General features: G+C 42.7%; 1 protein-coding gene across 1 annotated transcript in view; it reads right to left on the bottom strand.

Moving 5' to 3' along the window:
• LOC309547281 (cilia- and flagella-associated protein 337-like) overlaps positions 1 to 23,392 on the bottom strand; it is a gene marked incomplete at its 5' end in the record, with an annotated part of 246,937 nt that overhangs the window by 49,631 nt on the left and 173,914 nt on the right. Inside the window, 3 exons of the mRNA XM_082247111.1 lie at positions 9,509 to 9,671; positions 20,478 to 20,537; positions 21,686 to 21,731. Of these exons, the coding sequence (XP_082103237.1) occupies positions 9,509 to 9,671; positions 20,478 to 20,537; positions 21,686 to 21,731 (269 nt within the window). The remainder of the gene's footprint in view (positions 1 to 9,508; positions 9,672 to 20,477; positions 20,538 to 21,685; positions 21,732 to 23,392) is intronic.

The following is a 23,392-nucleotide window of genomic DNA, read 5'->3' as shown; positions in this document are numbered from 1 at the left end:
TTTTGGCTTTTTGGCTGTATGTAGGACTGTAACCACCCTCTCTTGCTTGCTCCCAAGATGGACTAAGGAATATGTGCGGTACACGTGTTAGGATTGAGTTTGCCTGCTGGTGGCACTGTGCTGCTCTGGGCTGACTGCTGCAGTTCCAGTGTCCACCAGCAGGTGTCTCCTAGAAGCCAGCAGGCTGTAATGATCACTTACACCTGTGTTCAGCTGCCAGGTGGCTATTTGAAGCTGCTCCTCCCCTTTCCCCAGTGCGTCACTATTCTGATTGCCTCCTTGCTGCCAGAGCCTTGTTCCTGAGGTCCTGAGCATCCTGCCTTGCTCTTGTACCCAGTCTTGTTTCCCCTCTTTCTTGTTTCCCTGTTACCCTTGTCCCTTATATTGTAAATATTTGTAGATAGTCAGTTCTTAGGTTCATTAGTTATTTTTGTCTTTGGGTTGGTTCTTGTTTGCTGGAGTTACCTATGTTCACTGTTTGCTGTGTATGCTTGTTTGTGTGTTTCACTGTAAATAAATCTCACTTTAAGGATATCTACATTGTTTGGTCTCAGTTTCCATGTGTAGCTACATGTCTGGTCTCCCTAGCTCTTGTTGAAACCTAAAACCTAATAGTGACGCCCACTTACAACCAGATCAGCTACACTTTGGAACTGGGAGCCAGTTGCTTTTGACTTTTCGTTTTCCTTTTGTCAAAATGCTTAGAGCGAAGGTTGTTTGTCGTGTGCAGCTTGCAGTAGAAGATGAAGATTATTGTCATTCATTTTGGCAGGATTTCACTGAGGAAGAACTGTTGGGAAGCATTCTGACAGCACATGCCTTAGCTGTTGAGGGCAGATTCTCCCTTAGCAAAGTTCAGCTTTTGATTCAGCTTTGTTCTGAGCTATTATTTCCATTTATCTCACAGGGCCATGATGTTTTCACCCCTCCATTTACTATACAGGCTGGATTTTTGGGACGGTTGCTGAAACATTGTGCAGGTTCTTTCTTCCAGCAGTATTCAGTATTGCTGCTGTGCAATGTTTAATTGAGCAATGTGAGGAAGGGAAAGACAAACAGACTTTAGTTCACCCTCTGCCACAAGCTTGGTCAGAAATCCTATCCCCAGTACTAGATGAGTCACATAAAGTCACATCTGCTGATAAAAATCAAGAATCTCTTCCTTTGTTACCCTTAGCAACCACAGATGCTACTGAGTGTTCTTTACCTCCTGTATGTCAGTCCCCTGCCACCAGTAACCATACTTCCTCTTTATGTAACCCATTGGAGGCTCCTCCTGCAGTACCCATAGCAATGTCTCAGGCCTCTTCCTGTGCTTTTGCTACTATTCTCTCTATTCTCCCCAGTACTGTTACTACTTTTCCATCAGCAGTACACTCTGGTCAGCACAATGCAAATACTTGCAGGACTCCAGTATCTAAGCCCAAAAAGAAACAGAGCTTTTCTCCTTCTCTTACAACTCTGCCACTATCCATGTTGCCTGCTGATAGTGTCCAGTCCTCCTCCATGCTGCTGCCTGCTAATGGTGTCCAGTCCTCCTCCATGCTGCCGCCTGCTGATAGTGTCCAGTCCTCCTCCATGCTGCTGCCTGCTGGTGGTGTCCAGTCCTCCTCCATGCTGCCGCGGTTGACCTGCTGTCTGTTGCCAAGCCTGTCATGGTTGACCTGCTGTCTGTTGCCAAGCCTGCCCAGGGTAAACTGCAGCCTGCTGCCCAGCTGGACTATGCTGATACCCGGGCCACTGCCCAGCTGGACTATGCTGATACCCGGGCCGCTGCCCAGCTGGACTATGCTGATACCCGGGCCGCTGCCCAGCTGGGCTATGCTGATACCCGAGCCGCTGCCCAGCTGGACTATGCCAATTCACTACTTGCTGTTAAACTGGACTCTGTTGACTGGGTTAAGCTCCCACCTGCTTATGTGTCTGAGGCTTCTGAAGTTCCAGTGCTATGTGACATAAATGTTGTTGTGTTGTTCTGCTGCTGAATCCTGACAACATGATTGCAAATGATGTGCACTGCTCGCTCCAAACATAAAAAGTGAGGGAGAAAAGTAGAGGTCCAGGTGCTCACGAAAAGGAGGCAGAAAAACAGGAACAATCAGTTTAATGAAAAATATACTACAGTACAGGTCATTAAAGGAGTTGTAAAGGCAGAAGGTTTTTTTTATCCTAATGCATTCTTTGCATTAAGATAAAAAGCATTCTGTGTGTAGCAGCCTCCCTCAGCCCCCCTAATACCTACCTGAGCCCCATCTCTATCCAGCGATGTCCCTCAGCCGTCCGAGACTCTCCCACCTGATTGCCTGAGACACAGCAGCAGTGCCATTGGCTCCCGCTGATCTCAATCAAATCAGTCAGCCAATGGGGGGGCAGGGCCAAATGGCAGCCCTGTGTCTGAATGGACACACAGAGCTGCAACTTGGCTCGGGTGCCCCCAAAGCAAGCTGCTTGCTGTGGGGGCACTCAAAGGGAGGGAGGGGCCAGGAGCAGCAAAGAGGGACCAGAGAAGAGGAGGATTCGGACTGCTCTGTGCAAAACCAACTGCACAGAGGAGGTAAGTATAACATGTTTTTTATTTAAAAAAAAAAAAAAATTTAAGTAGTGGATGTACAGTATATGAATTATTTTTGGAGAATAAGAATATTGTTTAATGTCACTTTAGGTTATATTTTGGGCTTTATTAAGTAGTTTAGTACAGAAAACTGTGAAAATATAAGTACTGTATGAGGAAAACAATTTGCTATGCAAAGCATACATTTTCACAGAAGCAATTGGGCCAATTACATTTATTGTAAAAGTTTAGTTAAACGTTCAGTGAAGTAGAAGGAACAGAACAACAAATAAGCAAAAATTGGCTCCAAAGAAATAGCTTACATTTTTTTTCCTGCTGTATTATTTTTACATAAGGTTGCTATAGCAACTGTGTTACAGTAGACTAAAAGTTTAGTGTGGAAACGTTTCAGCCTGTTGGAACACACAAATTACCTTATAGTAATCATGACAATGGTTGTATGGAGGTATCATCTAAAACCGTAGCAGAAGTCACAAACCCAGGAATAATTCCTACTGGGCTCACATAAAACTGAATGTCTTATGAGGCTTTTGCTATAATGTGGAAGTATGTACAGCATATTTGCACAATTTGGTGCTCTTAACTCTCAAAGCGCCCTTCCCCAGAAATGTTACGTTTGCTCTTCTCGGTTTCCAGCTTTTTCACATCTTCTGGGTCCAAAGTGGCTTTCTTGATTTGGCCAGGTTGGGATAATGTAACTTCCTTGCATGTGCATGGGAGTTGCTTCATCCTGGCACTTCTCCCTGGCTACTATAGTTCTATCTTAGAGGAAACCCGTACTGGGAGGAATATACACAGTGACCTCATTATAAGGCTCATCAATCTATAATTGCCTCAAAAGTGTGCACCGAGCCAGATATAGTACTAAGGTGTGAGGAGTGCATTCAAATGAAGGTTGAAATCATTCATCTGATTCCAGTAAACTAAAATTTGATTGGCTGTAACATGTTACAGCACTTTCTACATTATAACTGCACTGCCTAATCACAGAGCCCCAATCAATCCTCAGCAGAGAGGGAGAGGACCCCACCAGACTCACTACCACCTAGAAACCAGGCACCGCAGCCAACAGGAGAATCTGCACTGCATGCACAGCAATTCCAGAAAGGAAAGGATCGAGGAGTCAGCACTGGGGGATGAGGAGGGGCACCCACCGCCGAAATCGCCGCCCATAGGGCTCCACTGTCATGGCTGCCGCTGTTTTCTATGGCAAATAACCACAAAATGGCCACTTGACTACACAAACATGGCCACTGTGCATTGCAACACAAAGGCTATAAGAAAATGGCAGCACCACACGGCACCACGAGGCTCCCAGGGACCCAGGAGGGATCCCTAGGCTTCAGGACAGGCACAGGCAGGATGGGGGCCCTGGCAGGAGCTCCCACAAGGTACAACCCACCCCTACATACCTGATCTACCAGTCGCCGGCGGTGCAACCCCCCCAGCCTCTATCACCAGCAAAGCGCCCTGCCTCCACCCCGGGAGGTGTACTAGACCAATCATACAGCCCCAGCATTAATGGAGGGGGGGGGGCTTAGGATGGGGGGACCAGGAAGAACCAGAAGAAAAAAAATCTATCTAAAAGAAAAAATTTTGCCAGGACTAGAGATCCCAGAAAGGAACTAGGTCCTTACTCCCGACTAGGCAGAAAAAAACTAGTACCTATAGCAGAGAGAGAGTATACCCCTTGGGACTGCCCGTAGGCATAGCCAGACTTTTTTTCTGCCTAGTGTCCTACTCCTGTAGGGGGCAATATAACCCAATGGTTAAGAATATCAGGAGCTGTGTCCGTCAATGAACAAAAGAGAAAGTAGCATTTTCCATTTATAATACAACCCCAATTGCAAAAAGTTGGGACGCTGTGTAAAATCTACATAAATACAGAATGCAATGGATTTGCCATTCTTATAAACCCATATTCTATTCACAACAGAAAATAGAAAACAAATAAAATGTACTAAGAAAATATACTATTTTAAGAAAAAAAAATAAGGTCATTTTGAAATTATTGACAGCATATAAAAATAGCATCTTGGAGAGTCAGAGTGTCTCAGAAGTTAAACACCAATCTGTGGAAAACTGCGTCTACAAATTGTCAAACAATTTCAGAATAATGTTCTTTAACAAAAAATTGCAGAGACTTTAATTATATTATCATCTACAGTACATCATATCATCAATTATCCTGATAATCTGGAGAAATCTGTGTGCAAGGGGCAGGGCTGAAATACATTATTGGATGCCAGTGATTTTCAGGCCCCCAGATGGCACTGCATTAAAACAGGCATGATTCTGTGATGAACATCACTGCATGGGCTCAGGAATACTTCCAAAATCATTACTGTGAACAGAGTCCACTGTGACATTAAAAAATGCAGGGTAAAGCTCTATCATGCAAAAATAAGCCATATCTGAACATGATCCAGAAATGCCACCATCTCTCTGGGCCAAAGCTCATTTAAAATGGTCTGTTGCAAATTGGAAAACTGTTCTGTGTTCAAACAAATTAAAATGTTCTTTTCTTTTTGGCAACCAAGGGCGCCGTGTCCTCTGGACTAAAGAGGAGAGAGACCTTCTGGCTTGTTCTCAGCGCTCAGTTCAAAAGCCTGCATCTCTGAAGATAAAGGGGTTCATTAGTGCGTATGGAATGGGAAGCTTGCACATCTAGAAAGGCACCATCAATGCTGATATATATATATATCTAGGTTTTAGAGCAGCATATGCTCAGGCAAGAATGGGACAACATTCCTCTCCCAAAACTCCAGCAACTGATCTCCTCAGTTCTCAGATGTGTGCAGAGTGTTTGTTAAAAGAAGAGGGATGCTACACCATGGTAAACATGGTCTCGTCCCAGCTTTTTTGGAATTGGGTTTGTATATTAACCACTTTGTGCCCACGTTATAGCCGAAAAATGGCTACAGCGCTAGCTTAAAATACCGGAAGTGTGTACATAGAGGTCCTCCTGTCCTAGGGACTCGGCTGATCACAGAGCAGGGTAAAGGGCCAATCAGAGCAGGCTCTTTACCATGTGATCAGCTGTCAGCCAATGACAGCTAAACAAAGTCAATAAACAGAAGCCGGTGACCGGCTTTTTTTTCCTCTTCCCGCTGTCAGCGTGAAGAAAATAAGTAAGCCGTTTACTGGCTTCTGTTAGAGGAACATCGATCCCTGTAGTAATCAGTGCTGCAAATAGACACTAAATGTGCACCTGTGTGAGACCTCTGTTTACATGCAAAGGGATTCACAAGTGTTCCGTACATCCCTGTGCAGGCAGTCCCATTCATGTCAGCACAGTTGCTGCTTGCAAACTGACATCTGTGTGGGTGCGGGTGCACAGCCCAAACACACACAGTGTAAGTTCAGGGACATGCACCTGTACCCACACAGATGTAAAATTGAGAGCAATGGCTATGTCTATGCAGCCGCTGTTTCCTGGAAAACCAATGCATCCCTGTACAGGTAAACATGGTCTTGCACAGGTGTACACTGCACTATGCCCTGTGTGCATGAGGCCTTACAATGTTATTTGTTTTGAATTTTTTACAATGTTATTTTTAATAATTTTTTTTTTTTGGGCTAGGGGGCATTGGTAAAACATCAGGAATTTAAACACACCACCTCTTTTTTAAGACAGAGAAAAGGACTGAGTTCTCAGTCCCTTTCTCTGCAGCCTCAGCTGCACTGCAGAGATATGAATAGATGTCTGTATAGATGCTGCTATTCATTAAAAAATGAAGCATAGTAAGCACTGTTTACTATGCTTCTGTAGTGAATGGCAAAAAAAAATATACTATGTATATTAGCGCGCCAGAGAGGTAGTAGCTGTAGCCTGGTTAAGATTTATGTAAATAAATAAATTAATTAAATTAAGTGCAGCTGCTAGTAAAGTGCGGGTGCAAATTGGAAGAAAAAGTATTCACAATAGTGATACCTCTAGCGCTTGCTAATCCCTAGTGGAAATAATATATTACAATATGTGCTAAAAATTCACAGTGGATATAAATAATAAATAAATATGAGAAAAAATCACTTCAAAAATAACTTAAAAATAATAGTCCATCCAATGTGTGGTGATAAGTCAGTCAACATTAATAATAAACCATAAAATTAATAAAGTCCAAATCCAATAATATTGTACTAAAGTGCTGGTGCTTCTTCCTTAATAACTGGTGCTTCTTTTCCCGTGATAAATAAATAAATTGCCCACTCACCAGATGTTGTGGGTTCTATATGTCTTATGACATTAGAACCTATCGTGCTTCAATAGAAAATCCTTTCCAGGTTCGGGTTCCCTCTCCCTGGGTATGGACAGACCGTTCGGTTATTCTTCCACCATGGGATGAGTCTCCTCCAACCACGGGCCAAAGTATGAGATGTATTCCCTGCAAATCACCTCCAATCACAAGCCGTGATGGGGGAATAAATGGATAGTGTGGTATTGCTTTTCAAAGTTTTATTGCACACACCAAAAACAATATCGCACACTCAACGGTCAAATCCGTAAACTCCAAAAGTGATAAAAGCAGGTGTCATACACTTCCACATCTTCAAAACCAATATCCAGCAAAGTGAATAGAAACCAATGACGAAACGCGTTAGGTGGAACGCACGCCGTGACGTCATACGTTGTTGAGTGGAACGCAAGCCGGAACTACCGCTCTCCACTCTCCAGCACACGTGTATGACGATCCTGTCCTGTTTGTCTGCCATTTTTTGGATTGAGCACGGTTTTTTTCTATTCACTTTGCTGGATATTGGTTTTGAAGATGTGGAAGTGTATGACACCTGCTTTTATCACTTTTGGAGTTTACGGATTTGACCGTTGAGTGTGCGATATTGTTTTTGGTGTGTGCAATAAAATTTTGAAAAGCAATACCACACTATCCATTTATTCCCCCATCATGGCTTGTGATTGGAGGTGATTTGCAGGGAATACATCTCATACTTTGGCCCGTGGTTGGAGGAGACTCATCCCATGGTGGAAGAATAACCGAACGGTCTGTCCATACCCAGGGAGAGGGAACCCGAACCTGGAAAGGATTTTCTATTGAAGCACGATAGGTTCTAATGCCATAAGACATATAGAACCCACAACATCTGGTGAGTGGGCAATTTATTTATTTATCACGGGAAAAGAAGCACCAGTTATTAAGGAAGAAGCACCAGCACTTTAGTACACAATTATTGGATTTGGACTTTATTAATTTTATGGTTTATTATTAATGTTGACTGACTTATCACCACACATTGGATGGACTATTATTTTTAAGTTATTTTTGAAGTGATTTTTTCTCATATTAATTTATTATTTATATCCACTGTGAATTTTTAGCACATATTGTAATATATTATTTCCACTAGGGATTAGCAAGCGCTAGAGGTATCACTATTGTGAATACTTTTTCTGTAGTGAATGAACATAGGGAGCGATCAGTACTAATGAACATGACAAATGTAGGCTTCCCTGCAGTAGCTGAAGCAGGCAGGAGGAGGGACACCAGGCAGCAGTACTGTAGGGTAGGGGCGCCGGGGATCTGTGAGGTAGACTCAGTACAGGGGAGGGGGCCGAAGAAGCAAAGGGGGATCTTTGTTCTAAGTTAAAACCCCTGTGGCTCACTTTCAGCACCAGAAGCTGGAGGGAGGGGAGAGGCCAATAAGCCGGCAGCTGCAGATGATCCCCCACAGGGGATCGGTGCTACGGGATGGGTGCACATAGCAGTGGAGGGGGGGCATATTAGAGGACATGTGGAGCTGCAGCAGCTCCTCCATGTGTACAGTGTGTGAGGACACAGTGGGCCCTGAACTGGGAATACAGAGGTCGATTTATTTCACCCCCTTTGCTATTCTATTTGGAGTTGCCATTTCATTTGTCACTTCATTTGTCCAGTAAAAATAAAAGCCCACCTCCGAGGAAAATAAATATCCTATGATGCAGTGGGGGTGCCCCCATACTGCTAGGTTTAAATGCATATTTAGGTCTAGGGGAACAGTTCTTATTCTTTTTTCCCCAGCAGCTGGTGTTCTGCTGAAAACTCTAACTCGCCAAAATCTCAAACCACATGAGCTCCGGTGAAGCAGGAATAATTGAAGATTTCGGCGAGTTGCTGTTTTCACAGACCACCCGCAGCCTGTACACTACGGTACACACTATAATGACTGGACATTGTTAGTAACGCCCGCTACTAACCAAAACATGGCCACCTCCGAGGCAGCAACAACTTTTTTCCTCCTTACCTGGTGTTCTGTGAAAAGAGGCAACTGGTCGTGAACCGTGGTGTACAGATTGCAGGTGGTCTGTGAAAACAGCAACCCACTGAAATCTCCAATTATTACTGCTGTAGAGTCCATGGAAGTGACGTGGTTGGAGATTTTAGTGAGTTGGAGTTCTCGACAGAACACCGGCACTCTCTGCTACTTCTCAACGCTCTTGTGGCAGACTTTCCTATGGTGTTCTCACGTCCAATGCAGGGCTATGAGCTTTGAGTATTGGACTTGTTGATGTCAGAGAGCAGAGAAGAGAAGAGGATGGGGGACCAAGCTTACAACCTGGAGGGAGCCTACAGAACCGAAGGATTGGTCAAAGAAACTCCCCTAGATCTAAATGAGCATTTATATTGCGTTGGCAGCCCCAATGCAGTGGCGGATTTTTCCTTTACCTGTCGTTCTGCTTGAACATCATTTAGAGGATTTTGTGTCTGTGACATTTCCATCAGGAGCAGAGCACAGAAGACTCCCTTTGTATCATGGGATTGGGTACCTATGACTGTTTCACAACTGATTAGCTGTGGTATGCCGAGAAAGATTAATAATTAATCACATTTCTGCCTATTTACATCACAGACACATAAAAAACCTAATTAATTCTCTTTACTGCAAGAACTGTGATAATAGAATTCTGATATTTGCTTAGTAGAGCTATTTACTAGAACTCACGTTTTATTCCTGCAGAGTCAATGTGAAGCGCTGAGTTTATCCGGCAGTGGATGTGACCTGAGATCATGTTCCAGATAATAATTTCTCCGTCATAACTCGAGCTGGCAAGGAGATTAGGTGGATTTTGTGCAATGCACAGAATGTCTTCACGGTGACCTCGTATCTACAGGGGAAGAGACAAAATGAACTCGGAGGCTGTTTCCCACAATCCTTCACACTAGATACTGTATATTCACTCTGAGCATGGAAAAGTATTTGTGCTCACAACCCTCATAAAAACCAAACAGAGATAGTTACTGTGCTGTCAAATTCCCGTAACAAAAAAATACCCGATCCTATCAAATGTACAGATTTTATTGTATATAGACAATGTTAACCACTTTAGGACCGGAGGATTTTCCTGCTTTACGTCCAGGCCACTTTTTGCGATTCGGCACTGTGCGATTTTAACTGACAATTGCGCAGTAATGCAATGCTGTACCCAAACGAAATTTACATCCTTTTTTTCCCACAAACAGAGCTTTCTTTTGGTGGTATTTGATCACCTCCGCGCTTTTCATTTTTTGCGATATTAATAAAGAAAAGCGACAATTTTGAAAAAATAACAATATTTTTCTACTTTGACAGTTAAAAAATATCCAATATATTCAATTTTTGTCATATATTTAGATCAAAATGTATTTAGCTACATGTCTTTGACAAAAAAAATTCTCAATGAGCGTATTTTTAACTGCTTTAAGACCGGAAGATTTTACCCCATTTCTGACCAGGCCATATTTTGCGATTCGGCACTGCATTAATTTAACGGACAATTGCGCGGTCGTGCAACGCTGTACCAAAATTAAATGTATGTCCTTTTTTTCCCCACAAACAGAGCTTTCTTTTGGTGGTATTTGATCACCTGTGCAATTTTTACTTTTTGCGCTATAAACAAAAAAAAGCGACAATTTTTAAAAAATAACAATATTTTTCACATTTTCCCCCCAAAAAATATGTAAAAATCAAAATTTTTTAACATTTTAGGCCAATTTGTTTTCTGCTACATATTTTTGGTAAAAAAAATCGCAATAAGCGTATTTTGATTGGTTTGCGCAAAAGTTATCGCAGCTACTAACTACGGGAAATGTAATCATTATCATTGTTTTTTTTTTTAACTAGTAATGGCGGCAATCTGGCGGCGATTTTTTTTTTGCGGGACTGCGACATTGCAGCGGACAGATCGGACCCCTAACTGAAATTTTTGACACTTTTGGGGGTACCAGTGACATTACTACAGTAATCAGTGCTATACATATGCACTGTTACTGTAAAAATGACACTGGCAGGGAAGGGGTTAACTTTTATTGGTGATCAAGGGGTTAATGTATGCCTGGTGCTTACTGACGTGTGTGGGGGGAGGGGACTGTGTGACACAGGCACAGATCGCAGGTTCAGCTATGTTGAATCCTGTAATCTGTCCCTGCCTGTCACTTAGGAGATCCGCCCGCTTTGTTTACACAAGCGGGCGGATCTCCATACTCGATTCCCGACGATCGGGGAAGAGCGGCGGTGATCATCGCCTCTCCTCCCCTGGCCCGACTCCCGCTGTGTCTGAATACAGCGGGAGTGAGCCTCCGGGGGTGCGCACGCGCTGCCCACAAGGGGAGGAGTCCAGCGACGTAGACGTACGTCGCTGGACGATATCGAGGCACTTTGCCGCAGTACGCTCCATGTGAGCGGTCGGCAAGTGGTTAACCGTAAACTGAACCCATATTGTTAATTGTGTATGTTGTAGGTATATTTTAATATAGTGTATAACATAAGGCCTCATAAACATTGGGTGTATAGACCCTGTGCATTAAGTTTTAGCATTTTTTGTAGGTTGAGGGAACACAGGTGCAGCATCCAGCCCCACGGCCAGCGGCCTGTCAGAATATATTATAGGCTAAGATACATGGCGACTGGACGCTGTACCAAGTAATACTTGCATTTAGGGCTACAACAATTTATGAATGTATGCCCACAATGTAGAAATTGGGGGTTCCAGGCATACACCTCTGAATGATTACAGCCGTAAACGCTGTACCTTTGCCTCCTGGGCATAAGACAACACCAGAATTTGAAGCACAGGGGCTAAATGCCCATTGTGCACTGGGGGCCCTGAACCAACTGACTCTATACTGTCAAAAATATTGTAACGCCTGCCTTTACACACATATGAACTTTAATGGCATCCCAGTCTGAGCCCCCGTTCACATTACAGTGATTTGTCATGCAATTTGACAGGTCATATCGCATGACCAGTCGCAGCCTATTGCCAGCAATGGCATCATTCCACACAGTACGATGCCTACTTTGCGGCGACACACTGATTTGCAAAAGTACCTGCACTACTTTTGCCGATTTCAGGTGCAACTTCAATAGACATCTGTGCATGAAGCCACACAGATGTCTTTCAAGTAGCACCTGAAATTGCACTGACCTGCTACTTTAAAATTGTGCTACATCAAGTGAAGTAGCACGATTTTAAAGTAGCATCATTGTAAACCCGAGCTAAGTCCATATGGTTCAATATTTTTTTTTTTTTTTGAAAGTTTGTATTTATTAAAGTTTTCACAAAACAAACAGACAGATATAACACAATGCCACGTAGGGCAGCACTAGAACAAAACAATTGAAAACAGGTCAATCCCCCCTGCCCACCCACTCACGCCCCCTGCCCCCCAGGCTCCACCCAGTAGGTCCATCACACAAACAGAGGCCCCCATCAGGGACATAAATACCCCTCAATTCCGTCCCAGCAAAAAATGAGCAAGGTCATATGACAAAGAAATTAGTCCAGCAAGCAACAGTAATCAGCAACCTTGTAGCTTATTCAGAGAACGGTGAAACTTCTTGGCAAAGTAAAAAACAGTCGTTCAGCAATCACATGAGAAGCAGGAGAAGAGCATCAGCATTCAGCACTACGCCCCCCCCAGGTAACCCGAGGCAGCACACCATAGGATCTCTAAGGCTGTTCAACGGAGGTCGAGGCCGGGGAATCTATCCATATCTTCCACACCTTATCAAATTTGCGAGGACACCCCCTACTGAGATACGCAGCCTTATAGAGCGGAGTCACCTTATTAACCAGACCCTTCCAAAAGAGGACCGTGGGAGCCAAGGGGCTTTTCCAGTGTAGGAGCAGGGCCTTGCGAGCATAGAAAAGAAGCAAACTGACCAGCGCACGAATGGCCCTCGCGGGGGCCAAGCCATCCACCAACCCCAAGAAACAGACCTCTACAGAATTGGGAACTGGAATCTTACATATGGTTCAATATTGAGCTGGCCCACTCTTTGCAGCTATAACAGCTTTAACTCTTCTGAGAAGGCTGTCCACAAGGTTTAGGAGTGTGTCTATGGGAATGTTTGACCATTCTTCCAGAAACACATTCGTGAGGTCAGGCATTGATGTTGGACGAGACGCCCTAGCCTGAAGTGTCCACTCTTATTCATCCAAAAGGTGTTCTACTGGGTTGAGGTCAGGACTCTGTGCAGGCCAGACAAGTTCCTTCACCCCAAACTCACTCATCCATGTCTTTATGGACCTTGCTTTGTGCACTGGTCCAAATCATTTGGTGGAGGGGAATTATGGTGTGGGGTTGTTTTTAAGGGGTTGGGATTGGCCCTTTAGTTCCAGTAAAGGGAGCTCTTAAGGCATCAGCATACCAAGACATTTTGGACAATTTCATGCTCCCAACATTGCGGGAACAGTTTGGGGATGGCCCCTTCCTGTTCCAACATGACTGCGCACCAGTGCACAAAGCAAGGTCCATAAAGACATGGATGAGCGAGTTTGGGGTGGAGGAACTTGGCTGGCCTGCACAGAGTCCTAACCGAAAAGAACACCTTTGGGGTGAATTAGAGTGGAGACTGCACACCAGGCTTTCTCGTCCAACATCAGTGCCTGACCTCACAAATTGGCTTCTGGAAGAATGATCAAACATTCCCATAGACACACTCCTAAACCTTGTGGACAGCCTTCCCGGAAGAGTTGAATCTGTTATAGCTGCAAAAGGTGGGCCAACTCAATATTGAACCCTACGGACAAAGACTGGGATGCCATTAAAGAGGAAGTAAACTTCCATCATTACGTTTTACCTATAGGTAAGCCTATAATAAGGCTTACCTATAGGTAGTGTATGTACTGTACATTCAGTCAGTGAAATCACTGGCGCATATGTTCTAAAGGAAGAGCCGTCCGTGTCGTTTCTTCAGAGCCCTGTGCTGTCATCGCGGCTCCTGCTAGTTACAGAGCAGGAGTCTGCAAACCTGGAAGGAAGAACAGGTGAAGATGGACGCCGCATCCAGCGATGAGATCGCATTGCTGAAATCCTTAGTTTTGAGGCGATGCATACTAGCACATTATGCCTTTGCCTTGCAGGTACCAAAAAAAAAAAAGTGCAGTGGTTTAAAGTTTATGTGCATGTAAAGACATCCCAATACACCTGCGTTACCATGCATTGTGGTATGCCGCATGGCTAAAAATGGTGCATTTACCCTTTTCTGTGTGCTTATTGTGTTAAGCAGCCTGTTCATATAAATATAAAAAAATAATAAAAATACAACAGCAGCAGTACCACAATTTTTGTATTGCTGGGGTAATTTGTTAAAAACAATACTCCTGCACACTGCCACATTCTCCTTAACAAATGCATATCTTATGCCTGAAAGTATGTAACACATGACAATCTGCTGTGCAAGTCAAATGAGAATTAAATATTTTGCATACTGAATTTATTTTAAATACACGGAACCCACGCGCGCAAGAGTTTTAATTAATAGATTGTTCATTTTTTTATTGCACAATATAAGCAATTTATAGTGAGAATTCAGAAAGCTTTGGGGAAGGTGTAGAACAAGTTGAATATTTATGAGCTCAGGATCATGAATAACCTGTCTACAACTCTCTGCAGCTTATTTTAGGATATTTACCTTAGTAAAAATAAATATGAAAGATAATGTTAAGGACAATGCGATTTGCAGGAAAACTGTGATGAATCCTCATTCTAGTAACACCATGGGGTCCCCACTTTTTGCTAGCTCATGCCTTAGGCTGCTTTCACACTGAGGAGTTTTTCAAGTGCTTTTGTGTTTAAAAAAAAAAAGTGCCCGAAAAGCTCAAGAAAAATGCTTCTTTTTAAAAGCATGGAATGTGTTCACACTGGGCGGTGTGCTTCTGTTGCGGTGAAAAAATCCGGCTTGCAGAATTTTTGGAACATCTTTGGGAAGTTAAAGAAACTGCCCCAGGTCATCCATTCTCCAGCACCATATCTCTCTCCTATGTTAGGTTAAGATATGGTCCTCCTCTTCTAAAGTTTTTAGATGCGTTGCTCAGAGAGAGGCAGCTTTAAAATTCTAATGTTCTGGTATAGAAAGCCTGAAGTATTACACAGACAAGACCCTTCACTATCCCCTTTATGTTGGCAGTGTAGCAAATCAACAAGAACTAACTACCACATTTTTTGGTCTTGTGAGCTTATAACCCCCTTCTGGGAAGTGGTAATGTCTCTTCTCCAACGGTTGCTTGAAGTCCCACTTCTGCTGGACCCAATACACTATCAATTAGGTCTTCCATTTCCTAGTATAGGAAAGCTTCTAATTAAACTGGTCTCATATATTTTATTAGCGGCCAGGAAAATTATCCTGGTACGTTGGCTGTCCTCCACAACCCCTACTCAATCCCAACTTCTACACACTATCTAAGAGATGCGGAGAATGAAGTATATGACTGCGCTGGTTGGCAATGCCATAATCTGGTTTAACCAGATATGGGACCCTTGGGATCAATCTGAGTACGGAACCCATCCCTGTGTCTTAAGTACACCTGGTCTTCCAGTGACATTGCCTGGGAGCAATCCTTCATCTTTACATGTCTCCTTCTCACTGACCCTTGTCCCATGGTCTTTAGTTTATTTTTTCCCTTTAATATAAATTTTTTTTCTAGTTCCATACACAGATGTGTTTACACGTTATATACAGTATCTCACAAAAGTGAGTACAGCCCTCACATTTTTGTAAATATTTTATTATATCTTTTCATGTGACAACACCGAAGAAATTACACTTTGCTACAATGTAAAGTAGTGAGTGTACAGCTTGTATAACAGTGTAAATTTGCTGCCTCCTCAAAATAACAACACACAGCCATTAATGTCTAAACCATTGGCAATAAAAGTGAGTATACCTCTAAGTGAAAATGTCCAAATTGGGCCCAAAGTGTCAATATTTTGTGTGGCAAACCAACTTTTTCCAGCACTGTCTTAACCCTCTTGGGCATGGAGTTCACCAAAGCTTCACAGGTTGCCACTGTAATCCTCTTCCACTCCTGCATGATGACATCACGGAACTGGTGGATGTTAGAGACCTTGCGCTCCTCCACCTTATGTTTGAGGATGCCACACAGATGCTCAATAGGGTTTAGGTCTGGAGACATGCTTAGCCAGTCCATCACCGTTACCCTCAGCTTCTTTAGCAAGGCAGTGGTTGTCTTGGAGTTGTGTTTGGGGTCATTATCATGTTGGAATTGGAATACTGCCCTGCGGCCCAGTCTCCGAAGGGAGGGGGTCATGCTCTGCTTCAGTATGTCACAGTACATGTTGGCATTGGTATATGTTTGTTTTTTTACATTCTTGTACTTCTCTTTTAAGCTGGCCATACACCAGTAAAATTTTGTTTCAAAACTGTAATTTTTGGAGCTTTTGAATCGCTGCAATTCTGCCCGCAATCTCAAATTGCAGTGTAATCGCAAAACGCATGTTCAGGTGCCATTCATTTTCAAAGGCAACCAAACGCGGTGTGGTTTTGCTGATATTACTGCACGATAAATCATGCAGTAATTGCAGCAAACCACCAAGCGCGAAGCTCCAGCTCCTTATTTTAGGTGACAAGCTGCACGCGTTGTGGTTTACCACGATTGCAGCGCAATTTATTACACAGTAATCATGGCAAAACCTCAGTGCTTTTAGGTGCTATTGAAAATGAATAGCACTCAACCATATGTTTTGCGATTGCAGTGCAATTTCTGATCATGGGCAGAATCACAGCGATTCTGCCCTGAGATCCCAAAACGTCAAATGTGAAAGGAACCTTAAACATTACATACATATAAGAGATTGGATTCATGGCTTCTCAATCTATGCCGATTCTTGTCTTGGCCACAACATGTTGCGTCATGTTAATCAAATATACTTATGCTCTCCATTTGTACAAGAAGCTTTTGCCTCCATAGATCCATGTGAATTCTCAGTTTTTAGTTTGCCTGGCATAAGATCTGTAGATGTTGTCCGTTGGATAGCCATACCTCACACTTCCTCCCACTTTGGCAAAACTACGATCTCCCAGAATCCACAAGAGTACCCTCTCTTAAAATGTGTCCTAATAAAGGTATTCGATAAATTAAAACATTAGGTAACACCACCACTAAACAGACACTGTCCTCAAATGCTGCCCAGGAACAATTTCCATTCTTAACCAACAAACCCTTAAAAAAGCAATAGCTGAAAAGGATTGGTCTAATTCGTTAGATACTCTCCTCTCCAATCCTGAACATCGAGCTATTTCCAGTGATTTTTATATGAATGCCTGTGGACTTTTCCCAGACAGCAACTGGCCTCCTCAAATGGTCCCACCTCTTTTCTAATCTGTTCAATGGCACAAATTTGCTGGGTTCATCCTGGAGAACTATGAATGCCACAGTGTACCGAGAAATGATGATCAGATATTTTTCCTCAATCTTACACATCTCCACATCACTCTTTCCTTGTGAGCTTTTTTTCCTCCTCTTCTTGTTTAAAATGTGGACATCAAGATACAGATTTAAATCACGCATTTTGGGCTTGTCCCAAGACTAAAGTGAAGTAGTCTCTTTAAGAGACTAAAAAAAGTGCCCCCCTGCAGGTTTAAGTCATAATGTACTAGTATGCACCATATACTAGTGCCTTATGAGAGACTTACCTATGGACAGAGGTGTCCAGTGCTGGGCTGTCACAGCTCTCTCTGGTCCACGGCCCTTTCACGTTAGCCCTGTCTTCCTTCCGGGTTCCAAATCTTTGACAGCTTGAATGGTCGGGCAGCGGTGAAGTCACTCCCACACACGTGCAGAGGAGTCACTTTGCTGCAGCATGCAGAATGCGACGTAAATGCGGTCTGAGCTGCGCATTTGCTGTTTTGATCACATTACCCGCTGACAGGCAGGGGGGTCATTTATGATAGGAGAGACCTCTAGGGTCCCTTCGGTTACAAAAACCCTGCCTGTCAGACACTTTACTACCACCTTAGGCAAGTTTGGACTGCTGTGGCATGGTATAACACCTTACACTTTGTCAACTTCTCACTATTAACCCCAGTACTCTTACGCCTAGTGGATCTCTGGTACTTGTGTTTCCAATGGCTGTAAACAACTCTTAATAACTGCTAGGCTTACCCCTGAAGAAGCCGCTGAGAATATGCCCAGGTCTCCCTTACCAGTACAGAGGCAACTAGTCCCACAAGCACAGATCCAGGCACACCAACAATACAGGCTCAGTCTAGGGCAGTGTTTCTCAACTCCGGTCCTCAGGGCACACTAACAGGCCAGATTTTAAGTATTACCTTGGGGAGATGCAGACTAGAATACTGCAATCATTGAGCAGCAAATGATAACACCTGTGATGTATTTCAGTTTTCTTGCAAACCTGGCCTGTTAGTGTGCCCTGAGGACCGGAGTTGAGAAACACTGGTCTAGGGGATGTCTTTGTATAATTTATTGCTGAAGACCTTGAACAGTAGAGGGGTTTAGGTTCACAGGATACTCCAAACATTAACAGCAATCAATAGGAGGACAAACTTCTTACTACTCTTCTCTATAGCAGCCTTTCCTAGCCCTAGAAGTAGCAGGGAATGGCCAGTATGCATAGGACTCCATAGGAGCAGTCCCAGTCCACATAACATCCTCTGGCACTTAGTTTCCTTCTAGCACTTGCACACTCAAGAGTCCACAGCAAGGTCTTTACTCACACAGTAAGGGAGATAAAAGATCCTTCTCCAGGCCAGGACTTCAGAACAGTGCCCTCCAACAAAAAATCCTTTAGAAATCTTCTCCAGGCCCTCATTCCAGCTCCTGCTGAGTCCCAAACTACAATTTCTTGTCTCTCTCTTAGGGATAGCAGCCTCAGGAGAACTGAAACCCTCCCTGAAGAGGAAAGAACACTTTGGCAAGGCCTCCAAAACCTTTATCGCCTCTCAGCCACCTTCTGGGTCCCTCCTTCCAGGGATTGGCAGGAGCAGGCTAAGTATTCATACTGGTCATTTGAATCTCTCTGCCCTTTATTCATTTTCCAGAAGCTGGTAGAAAGAATCAAACACTTAGCTTAGCTGACCATGAACAGACAAAACTTATGGATCACTGTTCCACTCACTACAGGAAAGCCAAAAACTTGATTTAACCTAGGAGCCTAACTTAAGGAGGGTTTAACACTACTATTTTCCTGTTAGCCAAAAATACTATTTTGCATAAGTGGCTCTATTCTGACCTTTCTTCTTTTAGAGAGAAAGTGGCCACTCTCCCACTAATCATATGTTTTTTTTGCTGGGGTAGCTACTTAAAGTGATTGTAAATGCAAAAAACAAACAAACAGGATTATACTTACCTACTGTGTAATAGAATGGCACAGAGTAGCCCCAGACCTCCTCTTCTTTGGTTCCCCCACTGGTGCTTCAAGCTCCACCTCTGGGAATCAGCTTCCAATGTGGGCAATAATGCGGGCTTGCTCCGGAGCCTCGCTTTCTACGTCTATAGACACAAACAGCGTTTGTGCCACCCCTTCACCTCCCCTCAGGTAAGTAAAAGGGGAGGTGAAGGGGTGATACTGATGCCTAAATATGTTTTAAATCAATGAAGGAATGCATTAAGGTAAAAATACACTCACCGTCTACTCTATTGGGTACACCTTGCTAGTACTGGGTTTGAGACCCTTTTGCTTTTAGAACTGCCATTCCTCAGAGATTTTGGTCCATATTGACATGATAGCATCACACAGTTGCTGCAGATTTGGCACTCGCTGTGTTTTTCTGCTGCTGTAGCCCCTCTGCTTCAAGTTTCAATGTATTGTGGATTTAGAGATGGTATTCTGCATACCTTGGTATTAACGAGTGGTTATTTGAGTTACTGTTGCCTTTCTATCATCTCGGACCAATCTGCCCATTCTCCTCTGACCTCTGACATCAACAAGGCATTTCAGTCCACGCAAGTGCCACTCACTGGATATTTTCTCTTTTTCGGACCAATCTCTGTAAACCCTAGATATGGTTGTGCGTGAAAATCCTAGTAGATTAGCAGTTTTTGAAATATTTAGACCAGTCCATCTGGCACCAACAACAATGCCATGTTGAAAGTAATTTAAATCCCCTTTCTTCCCCATTCTTATGCTCGGTTTGAACTTCAGCAAGTTGTCTTCACCACGTTTAGATGCCTAAATGCATTGAGTTGCTGCCACGTGATTGGCTGATTAGCAATTTGTGTTACCAAGCATTTGAACAGGTGTGCCCAATAAAGTGGCCAGTGAGTGTATGTTTAGGCTTTATAACCACTTTAAAAGGTTAACTGTTCTAACACATTAACACATTTTCTTATGTCTTTCTTTATGTGGCCATGAGAATATAACTTTATGCTTCTTACTATCCAATTGCTGTAGCTATTCCAAAATCACTTGCTTCAAGACAGTACAACTCAGCCATCTTTACTGGCCAAATGTGGCCTAGTGTTTTTTTTTTTTTTATAGCAATGCTCAATAAATAAATAAAAAAAATATATATATAAAATACAGTTTTTCATTCCCAGTCTTGGTTTTTAGTTACAATGGCTTACCATTCTTTGAAGTTCAAACCTAGTTGTATCTATACAATCCAAAAAGTGTATAGCAAAAAAAAAAAAAAGTATGTTTAACAATCCCTTTTGTTATCAGTGCCTTACCAAGTCATCCTTCCATCCTGGCTGTGGCTCTTGGAAATGATGAAGATCATCATCAGAATCCTGCAAAACAAAGTCACTTTATCAGTGCTCATAGCACAAAGCTGAATTCAATAATGACATGGGGAAATTGTGGGACCTCAGAGGAAGTAAAATGAACCCTTGATAGATAAAGCATGCCTGTCCACAATGAGAAACAAAGTTATGATTTGTTATGAAAGCATCCTCTGCATGGTACCTAGGACCAAGTGAAGAATATGTATATGCTGAAGAAAATGTATTGAGATACAGCTCAGTGAGTGTGACTAGATGCAAAATGGCCATAAATGCTCACATATACACAAGCTCTTCTGACAAGTGATATAGTTTCCCTTATAATAGAATGATAACAAAAAATGGTAATGGAAAGGCAAATGTACTGTAGAATTAAAACTCCAATCTGTGGGTGATTGGACACAGCTGATCAGTTGACTTCAACCAAAATCATTGTCTGAAATCTGCTGCCAAACGTGTGCTGTGTCCCATCACAGCACAGGTTGGCAGGGGGGGCACACGAGTCCCAAACCCAGAAGACAGGCAATGACGACATACAGGTACATTGTCCAGCCTATCTGTGCTGGCCATCAACAGTAAATCTACTGTGGGCAGGTAGTAAGTAGTTGATACCTAAAGTGGTATCTCTGGGGTAGACCAATAAAAAGCAGGCCTTTCCTATATAGCACAGAAATTCCAAAAAGCCGAATAGGCTATAGTGAATAATGTGCTAATTTCACTTTTGGGCAACCTATCTCCATATCATTTTTATGTTCTCCCTGCCTCTGGTTTTCCTCAGGGTGATAGTTAACCTCCAGAAAAAAAAAGAAAATACAGGTACACTTGGATTTCACATGGTTTCTGTCCCTAGTATCTGTGTGGAGACAATAACTTCTAAGCCCCACTGGGGTAGGGACTAAGTGTTCTGTAATACACAAAAAATATATATATATATATTCTCACTACAGCTGAGAAGCCTGAAGAGGCCCAATAGCCCATAATCATTTCCAAGCCGAATATCTTTTTTTATTAAAGGCCAATATTTAATGAGTGGCAAACCTTCTACAGCTGGATAAAGATGTATCTTTGCTTACTCCTAATGACCTGCTACTGCTTTTATGTGAGATTTTCCCACAATGTCAAATTCCCAGATCTACCACTATAAAAAGCATACTCACAATATACATATTTATCCTTCGATCCCATCCAACAGCCACAATATATCTGAAAGAAAATGAGAATATTACATATCCATATAATTCTTACATTGTCATCCTCATCATCAGTTATGTTTAAACATTTGGTATAGTACAAAAGTATAGTTGCACACAGCATTGAAATTTTTTTAATTGGGGAGTTGGGGATTTAGTTAGGACAGGCAGCATGTGGATAGGTGCAGCATGGTGCAGCATGCAGAAAACACTCAAAGTCCTTGTGCAAACATAGGAATGTATGGTAACGGAGAATCAGCAATACACAACAGGCCCAGCGGAAAGGCAACCCAACTAGGATAAACAGAAAACGAGAGCCTGTGCGCTACCACTCGGGTATAAGACGTGGGACAACGGTGGGTATAAAAGTAATAGGTCTAAGTCTAAATAAATAGGACAGAGGTCCTATACGAAACGGGCAGTCAATTCTGTACTATCACAAAGTAATAACAGTAATGAAAATAAATGGGTTAAATCGGCACTAGTTTCTTTTTGGTATTCAAGAAGATGTATAAAGTTAGAATTCAAAACGCCGTGGAAAACTCCTACTGCTGGGAATAGCATACAATCACAAATAATAATGTGCAAAAACGCATAAAATCTCAGTGATGATGTGCAAAAATGCATAAAGTGGCAAGTAGTGGGGACTGTGCAAAGATGCATCAAATAACGGATAAACGGAATAAGTGTCTGAATAAGACTAATATGAAATGTTTCCAAATATGCAATATGTAAAGTCGCAAGGAATGGTAGAAAAATTTTGTGCAAATTCACAACGATAGAAGAGGTGTGCGTCTTGACACAAAGTAGTAAATGTTCAAAATGTGGCAATTCCCAAAATAAAAATATGAAAATACAGAAATTGTGTGTTTCAACTAGGAACACTCACAAGATGTAACAGCAATGTGTCAGAAGATGGAAGTCCCATGGAAACCAACAGTATTTGTCAAGAGGAGCGGAATACTGCCTGGTTGGTCTGTACCCAAATGGGGATGTTTCCAGGATAAATGGTGTGTCCAGGCATTTTCCCTACTCCTCCAGAACCTTTCCCTATTGCTAACCACTGTCCCTGGCAGACTGGGATCCTGTCCCTACACTGCCACTGGCCAAATTCACGCCAAACCCAGGAACCAGGGTCTTAAACAGACTCTGCCTGACCCAAGATGGTCGGCAAAGTCACATGGGTGCCAGCATCCAATTGGATGCTTCCTCACTGTGACCGAGGAAATCATAGACCAACTGCAGTGGACTACGCCTACCTACAAGCAGTGTTCTACTAATGTGCTTATGAGAGTAGAAGAAGCTACACAAAGAATGTGATCTGAGACATGTTGCCTTTTGGTTGACATACTAAAGAACTAAAGCCAGTTCATTTTCACTTTGCAAAGTGAATTTTTACCCATCATAGGTATTTGGGTGAAACATAGTGAAAATTCACTTTGCAAAATAAGGAGTATTTTTGCTTGCTGGTGACTGGATGAGTAAAGTCAGCAAAACTTCTCATTCACTAAGCTAAATGAATACGCTAAGCCAATCACCCAATGGTGTGTTTTTCAACAAATTGAAAAACAAATAAAAACTCGCTTTACATTGCAATGTAGAATTTGCTTTTCATTAGTTTGCCGTGCAAAACTGGATTGAGCTTTTTGGAATCCTGCACATACAGTATAACAT

This window comes from Pelophylax lessonae (genome assembly GCF_965119305.1).
Source record: "Pelophylax lessonae genome assembly, chromosome: 2".
NCBI lineage: Eukaryota > Metazoa > Chordata > Amphibia > Anura > Ranidae > Pelophylax > Pelophylax lessonae.
The sequence above is the reverse complement of the archived record's forward strand: the minus strand, read 5'-3'. Positions and strand labels throughout refer to the sequence as shown.